Genomic DNA, 17,843 nt, shown 5'->3' on the forward strand with positions numbered 1-17,843 from the left:
TAATTATGAAGCAAGGAAATTCCCCAGAGACAGCCACAGCATCCAGGATCAGGGCTGAGCTGAGACAGGAGGAAATGCTAGATGAGAAACATGGGGGAGGAAAGCCAAGACAGCCACAGAGCACAGTGGGAACACGACTGGCACAGCACAACAGCGACCTCCAAGCCTGAAATGACAGCAACTAAAAAGGCCGAAGAAAAAGCAAAAAGCCATGGCAAGTGAGAAGCGATGCCACTTTCTCCCTCACTTATGTACCAGGGGTAAAACTCCCCAAAGGAAAGAACACACACAAGGAAGTCTGGAAATCAACCCTTAAGTTAGGCAACAGCTGCCTTCCTAGTGGATTATTAGATATTCCATCCTCCGCTATTTGGTTCAATTGTCCACTCCGGAGTATTTTTTCTTATCAGAATCGTACAGACTACAAGTAAAGAAAATGAGGTCTGGGGTTTTTCTATTCATGTGTATCGGCTACAAAACCCCCACCTCCTAGCTCACAGATCTTTGACCTGAAGCTTAACTCCGCCCCTTGCAACTTCACTTTTATTTGCAAACGAGCAAACATTAAAAGTCATTAGCTTTTCCCCCTCGATTCCCTTTGAATATGGTCTAAAACGTAGTAATTGGTGAAACACCCTAAAAGCTACGACATAAGCCTTCTCTCTACCTGAGATCAACAGCATGCTGCTCTCTTGGCCTTTCCTCGGAGAATTAGCTGAAGCCAGGCAGCATGCGAAGCGCAGGAAAGCAGAGCCATGAGTGCCTTAGCCAAGCTGCATCACTATGCCTTCCACACCCAGATTTCTAAAGCAAAGGCAGAAGCAGGAAGTCCAGAATGGTCTGTCAAAGCAGCTGCCCGTTATAATCTCACAGCATCGGAAACAGGCCTGAGGGTCCTGCAGCCCTGAGCCGTGCTTCTTGCTGTGGACAGTTACCTGATGCTGTGGTGTCAGAGAGGGTCCCTGCGTCCAGAGAGGAAGAGCTGGGTGCCTGGCCGGACAGTCCCAGGCTCTGCAGGCCCAGGGCACTGCTGCTGCTGCCTGGGAAACAAGTGGAGAGTGAGCACAGTATCCCCTCCAGACCCCATCCACAGAGCTGCTTTGGCCACCTGCTGCCCTCAGGAGTCTAAAATCACCAGCATGTGACTCTTGCCGGTAGTCAACGGCCACCGTTGTCCACCCACCAAGCTTGGTTACAGCGATGGTGGAAGGTTTCATTCAGCTCAGACAAGGCACAGAATGGAGGAATCTAACAGGTTCTGAGGAAAGTAATCCCAAAGACTAACACAAACTATTGAGATTGGCTCCCAGACTGAAAATCCCATGATCCCTCTCACTCTCCACCTGTATCTCTGCACAGCTGTCACCCAGATCAACCTCTCCCCAAATCTGGGGACAAGTTAAGTCAGCTGGATATCAGTAACTCCAAACCCTCTTTCCTGAGCACGGCCAAAGGGCCACTGTGTTTCTGGCATGGCCTTCTACCTTGTTGGTCCTGCTGCAGGCTCAGGGCAATGGCTAGTTCGACCATGGTCTCGTCATCTGCATCAGGTGGGATGTCCAGCATGGGGGGGAACCCTTCTGCGCCTGCCAGCAGGGCCTCCAGGGGAGAGGGGTTGCCATTGTTGACATTTTCGGCTGTCTCCAGGACCATCGACTCAGACTGCAGAGAGAAAGCTCTGTCAGTGACCTACGGTAAATGGCAGCTTCCGGAAGTTCCCTGAACAAGAGCTAGAGGAGAGCATGGAGACTCCGGCCCTCTCCTGCTACAGACTCAGACTCACCACCATCTCAAAATCTCCATGGTCCACCTCACTCTGTTCCTGGCTCTCCTGACGGATGTGACCACCATTTGGGATTCCTGATGACTGCATTTTCTCATCTGCATCATCATCGTCATCATCATCCTTGTCTCCTGAGTCAAAGAAACCCCAGTCACCCGAAGGTACTCCTCCCTCAGTAAGTGGTAAGTCAGGTAAGAACGAACACCCAAGACAAACCATCAGCCAGCAACCTCTGCTTTAGAGGTGAGCTCCAGGGAGGCCATGTTCTCTCGCTTCCTGAACAGAGCAGGACTGAGAAAATGAGGCTCGCAGTGACTGCTTATCCCCCTCAGGAAAACTTTTCCAGATGAAGGAAGAGAAGCCTTTGGATTCCAGAAGATATCCCTAAAGCAGAGAGGGAAAGACCTAGGCCCCTCAAGCTCTGACTGACTCCCAGAAAACCTTGGGCAAACAGGAAAATAATAGAGCTATTTTTTCTGAGATCTGTCCTGTTTTTTTCCAAAATAACAGGGTCAGTGACATTTTTCACAGTACATAATTACAGTGAGAAAAACAAAACAAAATAAAAACCAAAACTAAAGTGAAAACCAGGGTATTCCCAGGCTGGCTTGGTTGTGAACGAACCAGGCCTTCTGATAAGGGAGAAATCACATTAGACACTAATCAAAAGAAGGCCTTACTCTACTCAACGGGTTCCCAACAGGGTATGAATATAAGCTTAATTAGAAGCATACACCATCTTCTCACCAGAGAAAAGAGGGCAACAATGGTGCCTAACTCCTCCAAATATTGTTAGATAAGACAAATATTCAAGGAAGACTATCAAGGAAACAAGAAGTTACATACATTTTCTCTACTATCATTTTACAGTAATCACTAGCCACATAATGCTCCCGAGTTCTTCAGATGAGGCTCATTCCAAATGGAAATGTATAATGTATAAACTACACCAAGGACTTTGAGGCCAGCACGAAACAAAATTTATTGCAAAATATTTCATTGATGAAATTTCATATAAACTATGCCTATGCATTAATGAGCTGACTATAATGAGTCAATTTAGTTTTACATATTTCTTTTAACTCTTTACATAATAGAAAATTCTAAATCACAAGAGACTTTCAGGGGAAAGTTACTTTCGAATCAAGTTACTAGAGGGACATTTACAATGTTAATATTTAAATCCTTTGTAGAATTGTTATCGTAAATGTTTTGCCTTTGGGGCAAGAGATTGTATAAAGCAGGTAGGCCACTTGCCTTGCATATGGCCAACCCAGTTCAATCTCCATCCCCAGCACTGCATATAATCCCTGAGCGCCACCAGAAGCAATTCGCAAGTACAGAACCTAGAATAAGCCCTGCATCATCAGGTGTGGCTACCAAACCAATACGCGTGTGTGTGTGTGTGTGTGTGTGTGAGAGAGAGAGAGAGAGAGAAACCCTGTTATATCGTTGATTTGCAACAGACGTAAGTATGTCATGAGAAAAAATGCTTATGAAATTTGCTGAAAAAACTTGCCCATTAAAACTATTGCGAATACTATCCCTTAGGCAATGAAACTGATAATGAATAGTTTTTAAGCCAGGAAGTTTCTTTAGCCTAGAAAATATTTTGTTTTGTTTTCAGTCACTATTTTTTTATGGATGAATTTTGCCCTAGGAAGCCTTCTTTCAGCCACATACAGGAATAACCATGCAGAACCCAGAGATGTCCTTGAGTAACTATTATAACTTTATTTTCCATGGCTCTGATTTTATTCTATTTACTCTATGCATTTTTTAAGCTGCCTCTAATTCCTGAGTAAGGCAGAGTGAAACGAAAGACATATAATCTAATCTGCTGGACAAGGCCAGCACATACTAAAGCTCTAACTTTTGCAGCAACTCCATCCCAACACACGCTTGGACCCAAGGAAAGGCATTCCACACATGTTCGCGCACACGCGCGCGCGCACACACACACACACACACACACATTACCCATTGGAGTGTTGCTTCGGGGGGATGAAGGCAATGTCACATGTCTTCGCTTATTCCTGGGTCTTAGAACTCGAATTATAGCTTGTTTACAAGAGAAGCTCACAGCAGGATCCTGAGATGGAAAAGGAAGCTGTCATCCTTAATTTTGTACTACCCTTGAAACTCTAAAATCCTTTTCTCTTTTGGCATTCGTGTGCAGGCGTACCTAATCTTAGGTGCCAACCCAATGACAAAGCAAACAGTCATCCTACTTCCTGACCTAACACAGTAAGACCCAGTCACTAAATATTTCTACCTATTCCTGGTAACAGACCGGCAGAGCAGGTGACTGGCTCTGTGGTTGTTTTGTATTTCTACAAATACTTATGGCTTTTATCAGATCACCAGGTTCATCTTAGCTTTGTGTTTGGAAAAGCATTACTTCTCATACTTGGTCCTGTAACAGTATAACTGAAAAATTATCTTGATGAGGTGCTAGAGAAATAGCTTAAAGGACTGGAACTCACGCTTTGCATGTGGGAAGCCCCAGGTTCAACTCCCGGCATCAACTGGTCTACTGAACACTACTGGGCACTGAGCACTGCACCTTGAGTAGCCTATAAACACTGGGTGTGGCTCAAAGACAAAAGTCTTGCAGATATTCATTTATACATATATTTAATCAATGGCTGGTTAATTTCCTATGGATTCAGTTATAAATAAGAACAATAAAGTCTATCCCCTCTCTAAATCTTTCTCATGCAGAATAAAACTTTAAAGCTTTTACTGATTCAAAATGCTTACTTCCCATTACATTCCTTTGATTTATGTTTTGTTTTGCATTTTTGAGACACACTCAGTATGCTCGGAGCTTACTCTTAGCTCTGCACTCAGGGATCTAACTTGAGGCAGCTATATGCAGAGCAAGTGCCCTACCGGCTGTAGTACTCTCTGCACCCACACACACACACACACACCGAGCCCCGATTACATTCCTTTAAGTTTATTTAATTAGCTTAGTGAACAAAATAATTTTTTTTTCCAGGACACCCCAAGCTAATAAGAAACTTCTGGATTGTAATGATACGTACGGGACACAAGAGCATCTGCATGTAGATCTTGGATGCTGTATTAATACAGTCGAGTTCACATGTACAGTAGCCATGAATAATATCTACCAGAGCATTGACAGTAGCTTCAATGTGCGTGAGGCCTGAAGTAAAAAAAACATGAGATTAAAAACTCTAACTATCTCAGAGTCTAACAAAAACTACAAATTGTTACCCTCACATAAAGGCCAAGCTAACAATGAAAAAGACACATATAGACAAAGTAAAGCAAAATACGCATAGAAAGTAGATTTTTGGCATTATTTACTAAGATTTTCCCAGTTTCCCACTTTCTCTTAGAGGTTTCTCCAGCTATCCTACATGAGAAACAAGTAGTTGGCCATCCTCTATGAAGCTCAACAGGCAGGGCCAGAGATTTAAGGATGTGAGTCAAATGGTAGAAACATCTGACATACATGTATGATGTCCTGGGTTCTATCCCTGGCACTGCAAGACCCTAAGCATGAATAGGTGTGTCTCGCTAGTAACAACAAAAAGACAGGGCAGAGCCAGAGAGAGCTCGGTGGGCTACAGCACATGCCTTGCACGCGGGGCTCAGGGTTTGATCCCTCGCCCCACGTAATCCCCAGCATCACTAGCTGTGACTTCTAAGGATTAACCTAGGAATGAGCTCTAAGTACCAAGACAGGAATAGCCACTGAGCACTGCCAGGTGTGGCCGCAAACCAAAATACAGTTGCGATGTTCCTACTATCCCCAAACTTTAGGTAGTGGTAAGCATGACCTAGACATGCCTCTGAGGTTTACTGTCCAAGCAACTTCTGAACATAAAAGCGAAAGCTCTGCTTTTCTAGATTGCTATTCAGATCTTACTGTTCCACCTAAAAACCTTGGAAATGTGAGAGTCAGATGCCAAAGACAGCAGTAACTTAACAAATAATTCACAAGGCTAAAGCTTAGCCTTTACCTTTTGAACTGCCTTTGGTGAAGTCTTCCAAGATTTTCCAAAACAATCACATACACAACCACCACTAAGTACATGCACAAGTAAGTATCGTTACGTGAAATATCCAACCCCACATGAAGAGACAGAGGACAGGAATCCCACTTCTCTTCTTATATCAGGAAAAACATCCTGATCTCACAAACTTCCAGGAGGACAGGAATCCCACTTCTCTTCTTACATCAGGAAAAATATCCTGATCTCACAAACTTCCACGGCCCTATTCTGTAAGAAATGAACGATGAAGGCTACAGCCCAAGGGTCTGATCTGCTCAAAGACAGAATTCCCACAAGGCTTCAACCGTGTGTATCAAGGCTTAGGTATACTCTTTAACGTGGTGATACCTGGCAGGCAGGCAGGTGCCAAGAATGCATTCTTGGGTTTGGAGGCGTGGAGTTTCCAGAAGTGGTTCACCAGCTGGGTGATAAAACTACAGCAGTCTCCTTCCAGCTGCTTCTGGGGATCTCTCCCCTCATCCACTCCTTCTAAGCAGGACAAAGAAAATTATTAGCAACGGTAAATCTGAGATGGAAGTTAATTTGTTTTAAGGTTAACTCAGGTCAAGGAAGCTTGCCTGGGGAGGGAGTTTCAAGTGGGGCCCCAATCAATATGCCAACTATCCCTAGACTCCAGCAGGCACATCTAGGAAAAAAACAGTCTGGGAAAGGAATATCACAGAAAACATTGGTAGGTTAGAAATAAGTAAAAGGGAGCATTCAGGATCTTTGTCACAGATTCAAGAGATCTCAGGTCCAAATGTTCACTTCTAAAGACTATGGGAACATCTGAGAATTTTAGGGATTTATGATACTGGAAGGAGGAACAGGATGACGATAGCATATGGAAGCATGCAAGGAACAGAACCGAGGTGGCACCAATGGGCTGTATTAATAAAGGCAAAATGAGTGTGGCAGCCAACATGAGATGAAGAAATAAGATCAAGCACAGAGAAAAGTCACTATACACAATAAAACACTGGCAAAAGAATAGCTCGAACCAGGGCCCAAGTTTACCTTTACCTCAAAGATTATAAAAGGTAGTAACTTCAGAAAGAGACTATACCTGATGTTCAGAGCACTAAATAACTCAATAATTCAAGGGAAAGGACGGCAAAGGGGATTTAAAACAGTACAACCCTCATGTCGAACGTTCCACAAAGTATAAAAACCAAAGAGAGAAATCTGTGCCAGAGGATGAAGTCAGCCGAGGTCAGGGAGAACAGGAAGAGGATGCACAGAAGGCGCACAGAGCAGATTTCAGGACCATAGCCACATAGGCCAAGTTCACCTGTTTCCATCTGAGGCAGTTTTGACTCCGTAAAATGGACAAGGTTGTTAGGGCGCATGATGGCAATGGAACGAGCTGTGATCACCAGCCTCTGGAAGACCTCAGGGTCCAGGTCCTTGCCTTCTGTGCTGGATGCGCTGAGACACTGCACCGCTTTGCTCAGCAAAGCCTGATCCTGTAACAAAAGGATCACAGAAGATGAGCCCCAAAACGAGGGTTCTGTCCAGTAACAAAGAGGAAGGCGGCTGACTGATCATCAGGAACACAGCTTCGAGAGAGAGAGAGAGAGAGAGAGAGAGAGAGGACAGGCTAATCATACCAACTACCTGGAGCAAATCTCTCTCAGCTGATGGACGTTCAATTTTTGTGTGCCTTAAAATCACTATTGAAGTCTGACAGAAAAGTTAGAGACCACCCTATCTCCCAGAACTGCAACATACTTTGCTATAATAAAACCATTTCTTTGTAAGTTCCTATCAACCGAAAGTTGTGTCTCCAAATAGGTCTTTCCTTGAGAGGTTCAGCAGGCTAAACTTACATTTCTCAATTCTCTGCAATGGAGGAACAAAAGCGATCCACAGTATTTGGTCAGGTTACTCCTCATGGACCTGAACTGAGATTTCCCATCAATTTCCCATCAACTAAGATTTCCCATCAATTTGCTCTGACCTTCAGAGGCCTTTCACCGTTTTGGTGGGACCCCCCCTCTCCCTAGATTTTGCCTTCAGAATTCTCAACAGTTTCCTCACAAGCAAGCATAGGTGTCGGGCTGTCCCGGCTTCAGTCCTGAGGTGTCAGCGATACTGAGCCCCAAAGCAAAGAACTCCTCCTGCTCTTTTTCAGTGAGAAGTCACCCATGCGTGAACATGTCCCCTTCTCCTGACGTCTTCTCTACCCTCTTAGGCTGACAAAATGAAGGAAAAAAAAAAAAGCAGTGGCCCGTTAGCTTGTCCGCAGTTCTGAGAAATGAGCGAGCGCTCATCTCTCAGGATATGCTTTAAATGGCAGGAGTTTAACCTCCAGGCTCTCCTTCCCCCACCACACTTGTACATGCTCTTACTTGTCAGGACCACAACTGTCCCTTCTCCAGACGGTTTCCCTGAGAGGGAGCAGTTACCTTGTGGCTGTGATAGGCGGAGCGGCTGGTGTGCAGGCTGGCCAGGAGGCTCTTGGACTGCTGCTGGACACTAGCAGGCGCCGGCAGGGAGAGCAGGAGGGTGGCCAGCTCCTGTGCTGCATTCTTGTTTCTCTCCTACCACAAAGACAGCAAAGTCAACAATGACCCCGGGGCCCATGCAAAATGGACAATCTGCATCTGCTCTACCCTTCCCCTACCTCCCCCTCCCGCCCAGGCTCTGGGTCGAGGTTATACTCCATGAGTCACAAAGAACCAGACAGAAATTCCCGAAGTTATAATGCTCCCTACGGTAACAGGGCAGAGAGCACGTCTACGCGCATGTTCTTTTATCAACATTCATCTGGTACCGTGAAGCATTATCAATACGGGTTTCCCTAAAGTAGGCCATAAAGTTTTAAAACTGATGACACGTGGGTGCTTGTTTGCCATCTAGATTATGCTCCTAATGTTCTTTAGTTGAGACACCTCAGGGTCCCTGACGACTCCACTGACTGACTTCCAGCCTTTTCAGAAAGCTCTATGTGCTTTGAAAAGGTACTTGCCTTCTCGATGATTGGGCCAACAGCAAAGCAGCTTTCCAGGGCTTCTAAGGAACTCACAACTAGCCTAGGGAGACAGAAAAGCTGGCTTGAGTACAGCAACAACAACCCTTCTCTCTGCCTGGTGCTTTAGCCAGTGTAAACTCTAGTCAGGAAGACCTTGGGGACAGCTAATGAATGCCAAATACAAAAATCAAAGCACAATAAGACGTGCCACAGGCACCATGCATATCGTTTCCCTGTGTTACAGGCCAGAAGAAAACCTGGCTCCGACTTGGGAGATCAACCCGAGGCAGCACTCATAATCCGTAATTCAAAGACAGGGCTGTTCGTCCTCAAAGAGGATAAACGTGCTTCTTTTGGCTGCCTGTGGCAGGGATCACTGAGTTGGGCTTAACAGCCTTGATGGAACAGAACCCAAGTCCAGGTGCCCAGAGATCGGTCGAAGTAGGCAAAGGCACACAAAGGGAGGGGTTAAAGTCAACTTCTTATACAGGGAAGGTTAAAGCTGTATTTACTTACACCTCTGAGAAAATGCACTAACGCACTTACTACGAGTCCCTACATAAGGGGAAGAGAACAAACCGCATTATCAGGTACATGCCAATTGCCAACATTCAAGGGGTACCATAAAGCACCTTTAGGAAATGAAGCAATTTTCTTTTAGGATAGGAAGGCGACACCCACTGTTGAAGGGTGCCAAATACAATGCTCCCTGGGGCTTATTCCTGTGAGTGTGATCTGGTACACCATCATACTGACAGCTGAAGCTCTGGACAAAAAAGGGAAAACACCGAGAAAGTAGCTAGAAAGGAAAGGTCACGGGGTGGGAGGAAGGCAACAGAGAGGGACCTGAGGCATAAAACAAAACTGCACAGAACAAGCTTTCCAGAAGCTTCCCAGATGCTAGTACTTTTCAGTATGACCACTCCCACGGCCCCCACACCCCTCTACTCATTCACTACAGAGAAGGAGCAGAAAGGAATGGCATAAGGAAGAGAAAGCAAAGAGTCTGAAACGGCCAACACCAAGTGCACACGTACAGCCTCTGCAGACTCCACTTTTACACAGGCTAGCTCTGCAGCCATGCACATGAGCAGAACAGAAAGCAGGACTCTTCCACAAAAACAAAAGCCACACCAAGCCACGCCATTGGTTCCACTGCTCTCTGACACACACTCACTCGTGCAGAGAAAAGAAAAGAGTGCATACTAACCGGTCCAGCTTGGTTAGGGACTCAGTTTCAGAACTTGGGGGAGAAGCAAAGGAGAAAAAAAAAAAGGAAAAAAATGTGAAGCTCAGAGAAACCTAGAAACACATCCTAAGCAAACTATAAGAACAGAGAGAGAGAGCGAGGGGGAGAGAGAGAGAGAGAGAGAGAGAGAGAGAGAGAGAGAGAGAGAGAGAGAGAGAGAGAATGGGAAGGCTGCTAGTTGTAGGCAGTGATTCCAAGCCAGGCTATTCTTATGACTTACAATGTAAGAAACACAACATCTTACATTATGAGTTACTTCATCTACCATGGCAAACCAGCAGCTACCTAGCACAAAGAAGCCAAGCGCAATGCTGAAGAAGGCCACTGGAGGGAGCCGTAGAAGGCTCTGAACACTGCCACAAGATGCGACAGACAGCATCTTGCCAGCAGTGTCATTACCACAGAAGTTGCTGCAGAGAAAGATGATGAAATCAGAACAGGAAGAATTTCCCCTTAACTGTTGGTAAGACTTGATCCGAAACTACAGTAACAACTAGTCAGCAGCCTCTGGCCACTCCAAAGGTTCTCTGAACATTAAGAGAAAGCACAGAAGCACCAGGGCAGAGTCTGGAGCAGACAACTGGAGCACACTTTCAGACTCTGCCTACGTACTCTGGAGAAAACCTCCAGTGTGACAAACGTGAAAATCACATGCTAGACTACGGGCAGTTATCAGTGGCTGGTTCTCTCAAGGGAGAGTAGAAAACGGTGAGAACTCAAGCCAAGCCCCACCAGCACGGGTACCTCTCCAAGACAGTTCCACTGGTGGTAGCAGGAGCGGCTGAATCGGTATCTCCAGTACCATTGCTCTGGCTCAAATTTGAAGGGCAGATGTTGCTGACGGACGCAGAGGGAAATTCTTCTGGGGGCTCATCAGGCCAACCAAACTGCTCCTTAGTCTTGCCATAAATTTTTACAGCATCAATCATGGTGACACCTGCTGGATCCACAGAGGCCCCGACTGCAAGAAGCAAGAGAAGCCTTTAGGAAGCACACTCATGAAAGGACCAGCAGCACTACCTCCGGAGGAAAGACCAGACCAGTTTGGACACGCAGCAAAGCGCATGGGTACCAGCCGTGGAGGACTCCCGAGACCTCAGCACTTTCCTCTCGTTCAGATGCTGTGGATGTGCAGAGAAAGATGACCAAAAGCCTATGAAGGCATCAACACAGCGCGGTGCTTGCTACTGATCTCCAGAAATCAGTACTCAGAAGAGTCCCTTGAGATCATGGGATCACGGCGCCCTCACCGCTGCACCCCACCCAACCCACATGGGCCTGTCAGCACGCCTTCTGTTCAAAACAGAGTACAGCCAGTCATGCCAACAGCAAGTATTACTAGGAGAAAGCATAGCAGACTGGTGGACAGTGGATGGTAGCGAAGATGGCAGCCTTAGTGAGGATTCTGTTTCCCACCGGGTGCGGTACTGCAGTCCACCTCTCAGTGACTGTGCCATGAGGCCCTCATGTGTACTTCATGAAAGCCCTGGGACAGCATGTGTCCAGAGAGGCGTCCTCTCTGCCTTGACGCGCAGGCAGCCCCCCTCCCCCCAACCAAGGCCCAACCCTAACAGAGGTAACACTAGAGCAGAGTTCCGCCTATTTTCACCTCTTTTCAAATATAACCCTTCCCTGTTCACTTTGTTTCTTTTCTATGCAAATATTCAAAGTTTCCACACAGCAGAGACCTGCAGAGAAAATACTACATCTTTAGCATGTGGTTTTTCAGATACTAGAGAGCCAAGGAAGTTGCAATCCTGATGTAGCTGGGGACTTACTAAACAGGTTAAGTTTCTTATCGGCCTGCAGGGCTTCTTCTCTGGTGAAGGGAAAGTCAAACCAGCGTGAGCGGCTCAGGTTTAGCTGCATTGTTCTGCCAAAGATTTCAATATATGATGGGGCCCGTTCGATAGCCTGAGTCCCAATCTGGATCCGCATGCCTGTCATCACCATGGTGCTGTTGTTGTTACTGATCTCAATGGTGAAGCCGCCAGGCTGAAAGGAAGAAAGGCTCACATAGGAAAAAACGCACACAAGTGCGTAACAGTAAAATTTTCATCTTTCTTCCCAGTGTCCCCGTATGTGTTTCTTCCTAGACAAGACCCTGACCTTTCAGTATCACCAGTAACGATTCTGATTTCCAAGAATAAGGGGGAAAGGCTGGGAAGATACTTTTCATTGTCAGGCTTCCTCCTTCCCCAGCACTACCTACCCTCCTGCCACTCTCCGCACGATAACCTTGCTAATAATGTTGGAACAGGAGCGCTTCTGCCTGAGAATATGAATCCCTTCCAGGGACCATTCAACTACAATCAAGGGTCAAGGACTAAAGAGTATGCAGTTCCGACACGCTCCTCTTGCCTTATGAAATCAGCTGTGTTCTTAAACCACACTATTTTGAGTTTTTCCAGAAACTGAACTCAACTCATTGCAGTCCTTACCTTGGTGTTGGCCACATACATGCCAGTAGAATTCAGCCGGTGCTTTATCTGTTGTGCATTATAGACTTGCAGGAGGTCATTCCCACCAAACTCCACGTCTGTCAGCTGCTGGTTGTGTTCAAAGAAGTCAATAGGGAAGGTCACTTGACTAGACGTGCGGGTTGCTATGGAGAGCAGGAGAGGACTGTCAGAGAACATACTAAATGTGGTCCTTCTTACCTCTTTACCCATTCCTCAGCAAAACTCCCTCCCAGACAACTCACACAGTCAAACCTTTCGAGGCAAACTTGGATTATGATTTTTGCATCAGTAAGGAGTCTACCTGTGGTTACCTACTCAACAGTCATCATTCCTAACCACAACATGACCTCACAAGACAAGGAATGAGTGTCAGTACTAAGTACAGTTTGTAATAACCGGCCCTTTCAGATGTTTAAAATAAACAGTAGAGGGCCCAAAGCAATAATACAGCAGGTGTGGCCCACCTGGGTTTAACACCCAGAATCTCATAAGGTCTGTCAGGCACTGCCAGGAGTAATTCCTAAGTGCAGAGCCAGGAGCATAGCTGGGTGTGGCCCCAAAACAAAAACAAACAAACAGTAGAAAGTTACAGAAGAATGAACTGAACCATTACCTCAACATAAACTCTACAATAAATTTAGGGTACTGTGATGACCTCTGCAATACCTTGGACCGAGAGTGAAACATCCCGAAATTCAACTCTCACTCCCCAGAGAATCCTCTCTCAAGATTTCCAGCTCTGAGAGCAAGGACAGGCTCTTGACTTTCCAAGGTGAAAAGGAACCAAAAGAAGGACTCTACTCCTCAGTCAGATCCTTCCTGTTCTTCCATGTCAGATGAGCTATTCTCCCTAAACAGAGAAAATTTCCCCCCAAAGATCCAAGGAAACAAGTGCCTGTCATCTGTACAATGTGTCTCTAAAAGTTGCAAAACATTGTGACGGGGAAGCTTGGCCCTGCCTCTGGGAAATCAGCTCCTCTCTCTCTCTCAAAAACATGTGAGCCTGCTGTTCCGCAGGGCTACAGAAGGTTGGGGAGGCTGGTGGTGAAGGGTTATTTACACTGGGCACAGGCCATGATTAACACTGCAAGCACAAAACAGTAATATAGAAACCAATGCAAACCATACCACCTCAATAAAATAAACTCGGAAGACAAGTAAAGTGCCTGCCGAGGCGGGCCTTACTGATGGTAGCTGCTTTGCGCTTGCGAACGGGCTTCATGATGCTGATGACGCTGCTGGGCTGCAGAGAGGGCTGCAGCCAGTAGGAAGTGTTCTCCACGTTGGCCATGTATATGCGCAGGCTGCCGTCCTCACACAGCAAGATCATGGTTGTGCGCTGCTGCTCGTTACAGGCCGTGTGCCTAATAGCAACCATGTCTTGGATCTAGCAACAGAGAACTCAGAATAGTGACAGTTCCCACACCTACAGCAACAAAGAGTTAGAGAAGCAACTGGACTCGTGTCAATGCAGAAGGAAGGCAAAGTAAGGCCCATCTACAGAAAGCAGCTAGAAGTCCTTCAGACCTCTCAGCACTGAATCAGCTGGCAAAGTGACATAGCACTGGTAGCACTGTCCTCCCATTGTTCATCAATTTGCTCAAGTGGGCACCATAACATCTCACAACAAATTGTGAGACTTGTTACTGTTTTTGGCATATTGAATACATCATGGGGGAGCTTGCCAGGCTTTGCCGTGTGGGCGAGATACTCTTGGTAGCTTGCTGGGCTCTCTGAGAGGAGCGGAGGAATCGAACCCGGATCGACCATGTCGGCCGCGTGCAAGGCAAACGCCTTACCCACTGTGCTATTGCTCCAGCCCGGCAAGGTGACGTAAACAAAGCAGGTTCATAGCAAAGTGACTGAAGACACTGACCTTTGCTTTAGCAGGAAGAGTCTTAATCTCTTGGATAAGGAAAGTGTCTGGCTTCACCATAACCACCAGTGGCACACCCGTAGTTTGCTGGACACAACACACCAAGCCAGGATGGTTCATCACCTCAGACCATTGGCAAAGGGCAGGAGACGTTTTACTGCCACCATTGGAACTACAGAGGGAAAAACTAGCTTCAATCATTACAGAACAGCCCTTTTTCTCCCATACCTATTTCCCTGGGGTAGAACCCAGAATCCTACTGTTAAGCCCAATCCCTGGCCCTCTAATGATTCTTCTCTTAACCTAAAGCCCATCCTCACTGAAAATTTAACCAAGAGTAGTAAAGAACTCATTTATCTAACCAAAAGTCTCAGTTTTATTCTAAACTGTGTTTTATTAAGAAATTTGCCCAGGAGGGGAAACTGATAACATTTAGAAACAAAGAACACTCACTGACAGGGCAAATATCAGAAAAACTCTAATAGCCCGATCTCAAAACTCACTTATCACATAAAATCACATTTCCTGCCTTTCCTACAGCTTTTCCTCCAGTGTGAACGTGGGCTTCGAACTCTATGGCTCTCAGTATCCGCAGTGAAGGATAAACCATGCAAAGACACCCTGTCAATAATGCATGCTTGATTTTTAAAATACCTAACATGGAAGGTCAGAGGACTGCAAAGAAAAGTTACGTTTCACCAGACTCTTAACAGACTCCAGTACTCGGGAAGGAGGTGGAGAGCTGTTAATGCAGCCACTGGGGGAGATGAACCCACCTTTTGATGTTGATGGAGAAAAGCTGCAACACCTCCAGAGTCATCCGGCTAATGGTGGCTGCAAACGATTTGCCCTGACAATAGCTGAAGAACAGCATCTGCAACACGTGGGAATAGTACACAGACACACCACCACCTGCCACCTGGCTGTTACTGTCCTGTTGGGACAAAGACAAAACTACTGCATTAAGTCTTCAGGTTGCCTGGGATACCAGCTTCCAGTTTTGCTGGTTACTCATTTTATAGCTTCATTAGGTGCACCCACATTCTTAAGCACCAGCATTTATAGTATATCTTAAAAATACCAGGAGAATAAAGGAATGTCAAGTAAAACTAATTTTGTTCAAAAAGATTAGCTTTTTGCTAAGCAAGTAAAAGCCAGCAAACTAAAACAAAACAGCTATAACGGAACCGTGACATTAAATCCAGAATAGAAGCAAACACGAGCAAACAGAAGCAACAAGTGCTAGAAGAAACATTTGCTCTGACCTTCAGGTCTTCGTGATTGACCTCCAGCACGTTAGTGACATAGAAGGGTCCCTGCTGAGCGCCGCTGGCCTCTTCCATGAGCTGGGTGTAGATGTGCCCCGCTGAAGACATCATTACAATGATGTTCTTCCCCTCCTCGTTGAAGAGGAAAGTAACATCTCTTATTTTTGAGCTTGGCAGGAGAAAGTAGAAGGTTGGGCTCAAGGCATCAACAGACAGGTCGTAGATCTGCGGGAAGGAAGTCATACAAAATAAAGGAGCACTCTTTCTGTCCCACTCCCCACAGTATCCTGGTAAATCTAAAGAGCTATGCCGAGTGAGTAATGGGCGCTCATCGTCCACTCCAAAGGCACCTCCTAAGTGATGAATACGGAATCTTTTCACTTCCCTTCAAAAAAGGAGTAGGGACGGGAGGAACTAATCAATTCTGTAGTAAGTTCTGTAATACCTATGCCCTTAGTACAGCGGGGGAGAATCACAATCAGTTTTACACTACCTACATATAGAAAGCTCCCACACAGTAAGCAGTGTAAACAAAAGTGGAAAAAAAAGGGATATATTATATATTTTTCAGTTGCCAAAAGAAACAAGCATATAATGGAAATCAAACATCCTAGATTTAAAAGCAAAACCACCCAGGGTCTTCTCATCAGAGGACTGCAATGATACCTTGACAAAGTCGGCAGTGACGATCGCTAACTCAGTCTGTGAGCCAGGTAACCACACAGCCTTGATGATGAAGTTCCCTGTTGCCAACTGTGGGTGCAATACCAGGTGATCCGAAACCGAGCCTGAGCTACTGAAGGTCAGCACGTGGCAATCCTAGACACAGAACGATTTAAGAAACAGAACAGTCAACAAGGGATTTATAAAGGACATTCATTCATTTCAGAGTTCTGGCATTTACTTTTCTTTCCTATTGTCTCCAGCCTTCACGCACTTCGGGGGAGAATCGACTAACAGAGCCAAGTTTTAAGAATACAGATTATTTCCATCCTAAGAGAAATCTGAAATGTCTAGGGGGAAAAAGAAAACAACAGATATCCCCTCTGTATTTCAATGACTCTTGTCTGTCTGGGGCCACGTCCACCCAGCAGTGATTGCCTATGTATGTGCTGAGGGGAGGCAGGCTGGCGCTGGACTACTCTCAGGTTGGGGTCTGCTTTCAGCGGTGCTAGGGTCAAATCCAGGCCTCTGGCATACACTCCAACCCCTCCAATACCTTTCAAGTTTTAATCTTAACACTTTTAATCTTGAGAAAGAGAATGCAGTGTTTCCCTTTGGGAACAGGGAAGAAGAGGTGAGAAGAACAGGTGGATCTGCAGATCAAGTAATCAAACGATAAAGACTGTTACCTTCAGCCCACAAACGGCGAGGTAGTCCTCCTTGCACGGATTCCCAGTGAGGCTCAGCACAGTAAAGGGGACTGGCGCAGAAGCCAAGCGTGTCAGAGTCAACTTCCTTTTGCTGGAATCTGCTTGCTTCAGGAGGGCAGAGAGCTGCAGAACAGTGATCTACAAAGAAACCGTGATCATTCATTCTTAAGCCTTGTCATCGCCAGAATGAGCACCCTGGGTTAGACTGTCTGAGGTTATTATTTTGCTGGGGCTTGAAGAATTCACAAATTAGAAGCAGTCATTCTAGTCATAATGAGTTTTCAATTTAAACTACACCACTCTATTTGTGAGAAAAGTCCCCTGTGCTCTGTTCCCGAAGTGTAAATCCCTGAAACAGAGCACACTGCAAATGATAATTCAGAGTGTGGTTATCTTTGGCTTAGCACTGAAGAAAAACATGGCCTAGAGAGAGAGAGGGAAGTACTTGGAGGACCTACCTTGCCTTTCTCATGGCTGACAGCTAAATGCTGGCGGCGCCCATGGGGGGAGGAGAGCACACACATAGCCACCCGCCTGAGCACATGGGCACTGATTAGCTGTCGGATAGTCTGGCCCTGGTCACCACTGTAGTTCATCCGAACATTCTCGAAAGCACCTTCCTGGGAGCCTAGGGTGGGAACCTGGCAAAAAAGGAGGCAGAGATAGTAAGCAGTAGTAAGACTAAAAGAAAAGATCAAGTTGACTCACTTGATAATCTTTTGACTAAGGTACTTCACAATTCACTCATTCAAAAGCAAAGAGTTCTGATCTCGAATTCACACTGTTTAGCATATTACCAAAACGGTTAATCCTGCAAGTATAACGATTAC

General features: G+C 45.9%; 1 protein-coding gene across 9 annotated transcripts in view; it reads right to left on the minus strand.

The window, feature by feature from the left end:
- UBR4 (ubiquitin protein ligase E3 component n-recognin 4) overlaps window positions 1–17,843 on the minus strand; it is a 134,771-nt gene that overhangs the window by 60,275 nt on the left and 56,653 nt on the right. For 3 of the 9 annotated variants that reach the window (XM_056122722.1, XM_056122723.1, XM_056122720.1), the window contains exons 40-60: window positions 17,472–17,654; window positions 16,993–17,151; window positions 16,307–16,459; window positions 15,638–15,865; window positions 15,149–15,306; window positions 14,373–14,544; window positions 13,682–13,883; window positions 12,476–12,639; window positions 11,813–12,029; window positions 10,779–10,995; window positions 9,996–10,028; window positions 8,783–8,846; window positions 8,220–8,354; window positions 7,103–7,277; window positions 6,390–6,473; window positions 6,160–6,300; window positions 4,834–4,955; window positions 3,764–3,875; window positions 1,784–1,914; window positions 1,485–1,662; window positions 936–1,040 (exon numbers count right to left, since the gene is read on the minus strand). In XM_056122722.1, the coding sequence (XP_055978697.1) occupies window positions 936–1,040; window positions 1,485–1,662; window positions 1,784–1,914; window positions 3,764–3,875; window positions 4,834–4,955; window positions 6,160–6,300; window positions 6,390–6,473; window positions 7,103–7,277; window positions 8,220–8,354; window positions 8,783–8,846; window positions 9,996–10,028; window positions 10,779–10,995; window positions 11,813–12,029; window positions 12,476–12,639; window positions 13,682–13,883; window positions 14,373–14,544; window positions 15,149–15,306; window positions 15,638–15,865; window positions 16,307–16,459; window positions 16,993–17,151; window positions 17,472–17,654 (3,133 nt within the window). The remainder of the gene's footprint in view (window positions 1–935; window positions 1,041–1,484; window positions 1,663–1,783; window positions 1,915–3,763; window positions 3,876–4,833; window positions 4,956–6,159; window positions 6,301–6,389; window positions 6,474–7,102; window positions 7,278–8,219; window positions 8,355–8,782; window positions 8,847–9,995; window positions 10,029–10,778; window positions 10,996–11,812; window positions 12,030–12,475; window positions 12,640–13,681; window positions 13,884–14,372; window positions 14,545–15,148; window positions 15,307–15,637; window positions 15,866–16,306; window positions 16,460–16,992; window positions 17,152–17,471; window positions 17,655–17,843) is intronic. The other 6 variants (XM_056122721.1, XM_056122724.1, XM_056122726.1 and 3 more) reach the window with 6 other exon arrangements.

This window comes from Sorex fumeus, unplaced genomic scaffold (genome assembly GCF_029834395.1).
Source record: "Sorex fumeus unplaced genomic scaffold, SorFum_2.1 ptg000047l, whole genome shotgun sequence".
NCBI classification, from domain to species: Eukaryota; Metazoa; Chordata; class Mammalia; order Eulipotyphla; family Soricidae; genus Sorex; species Sorex fumeus.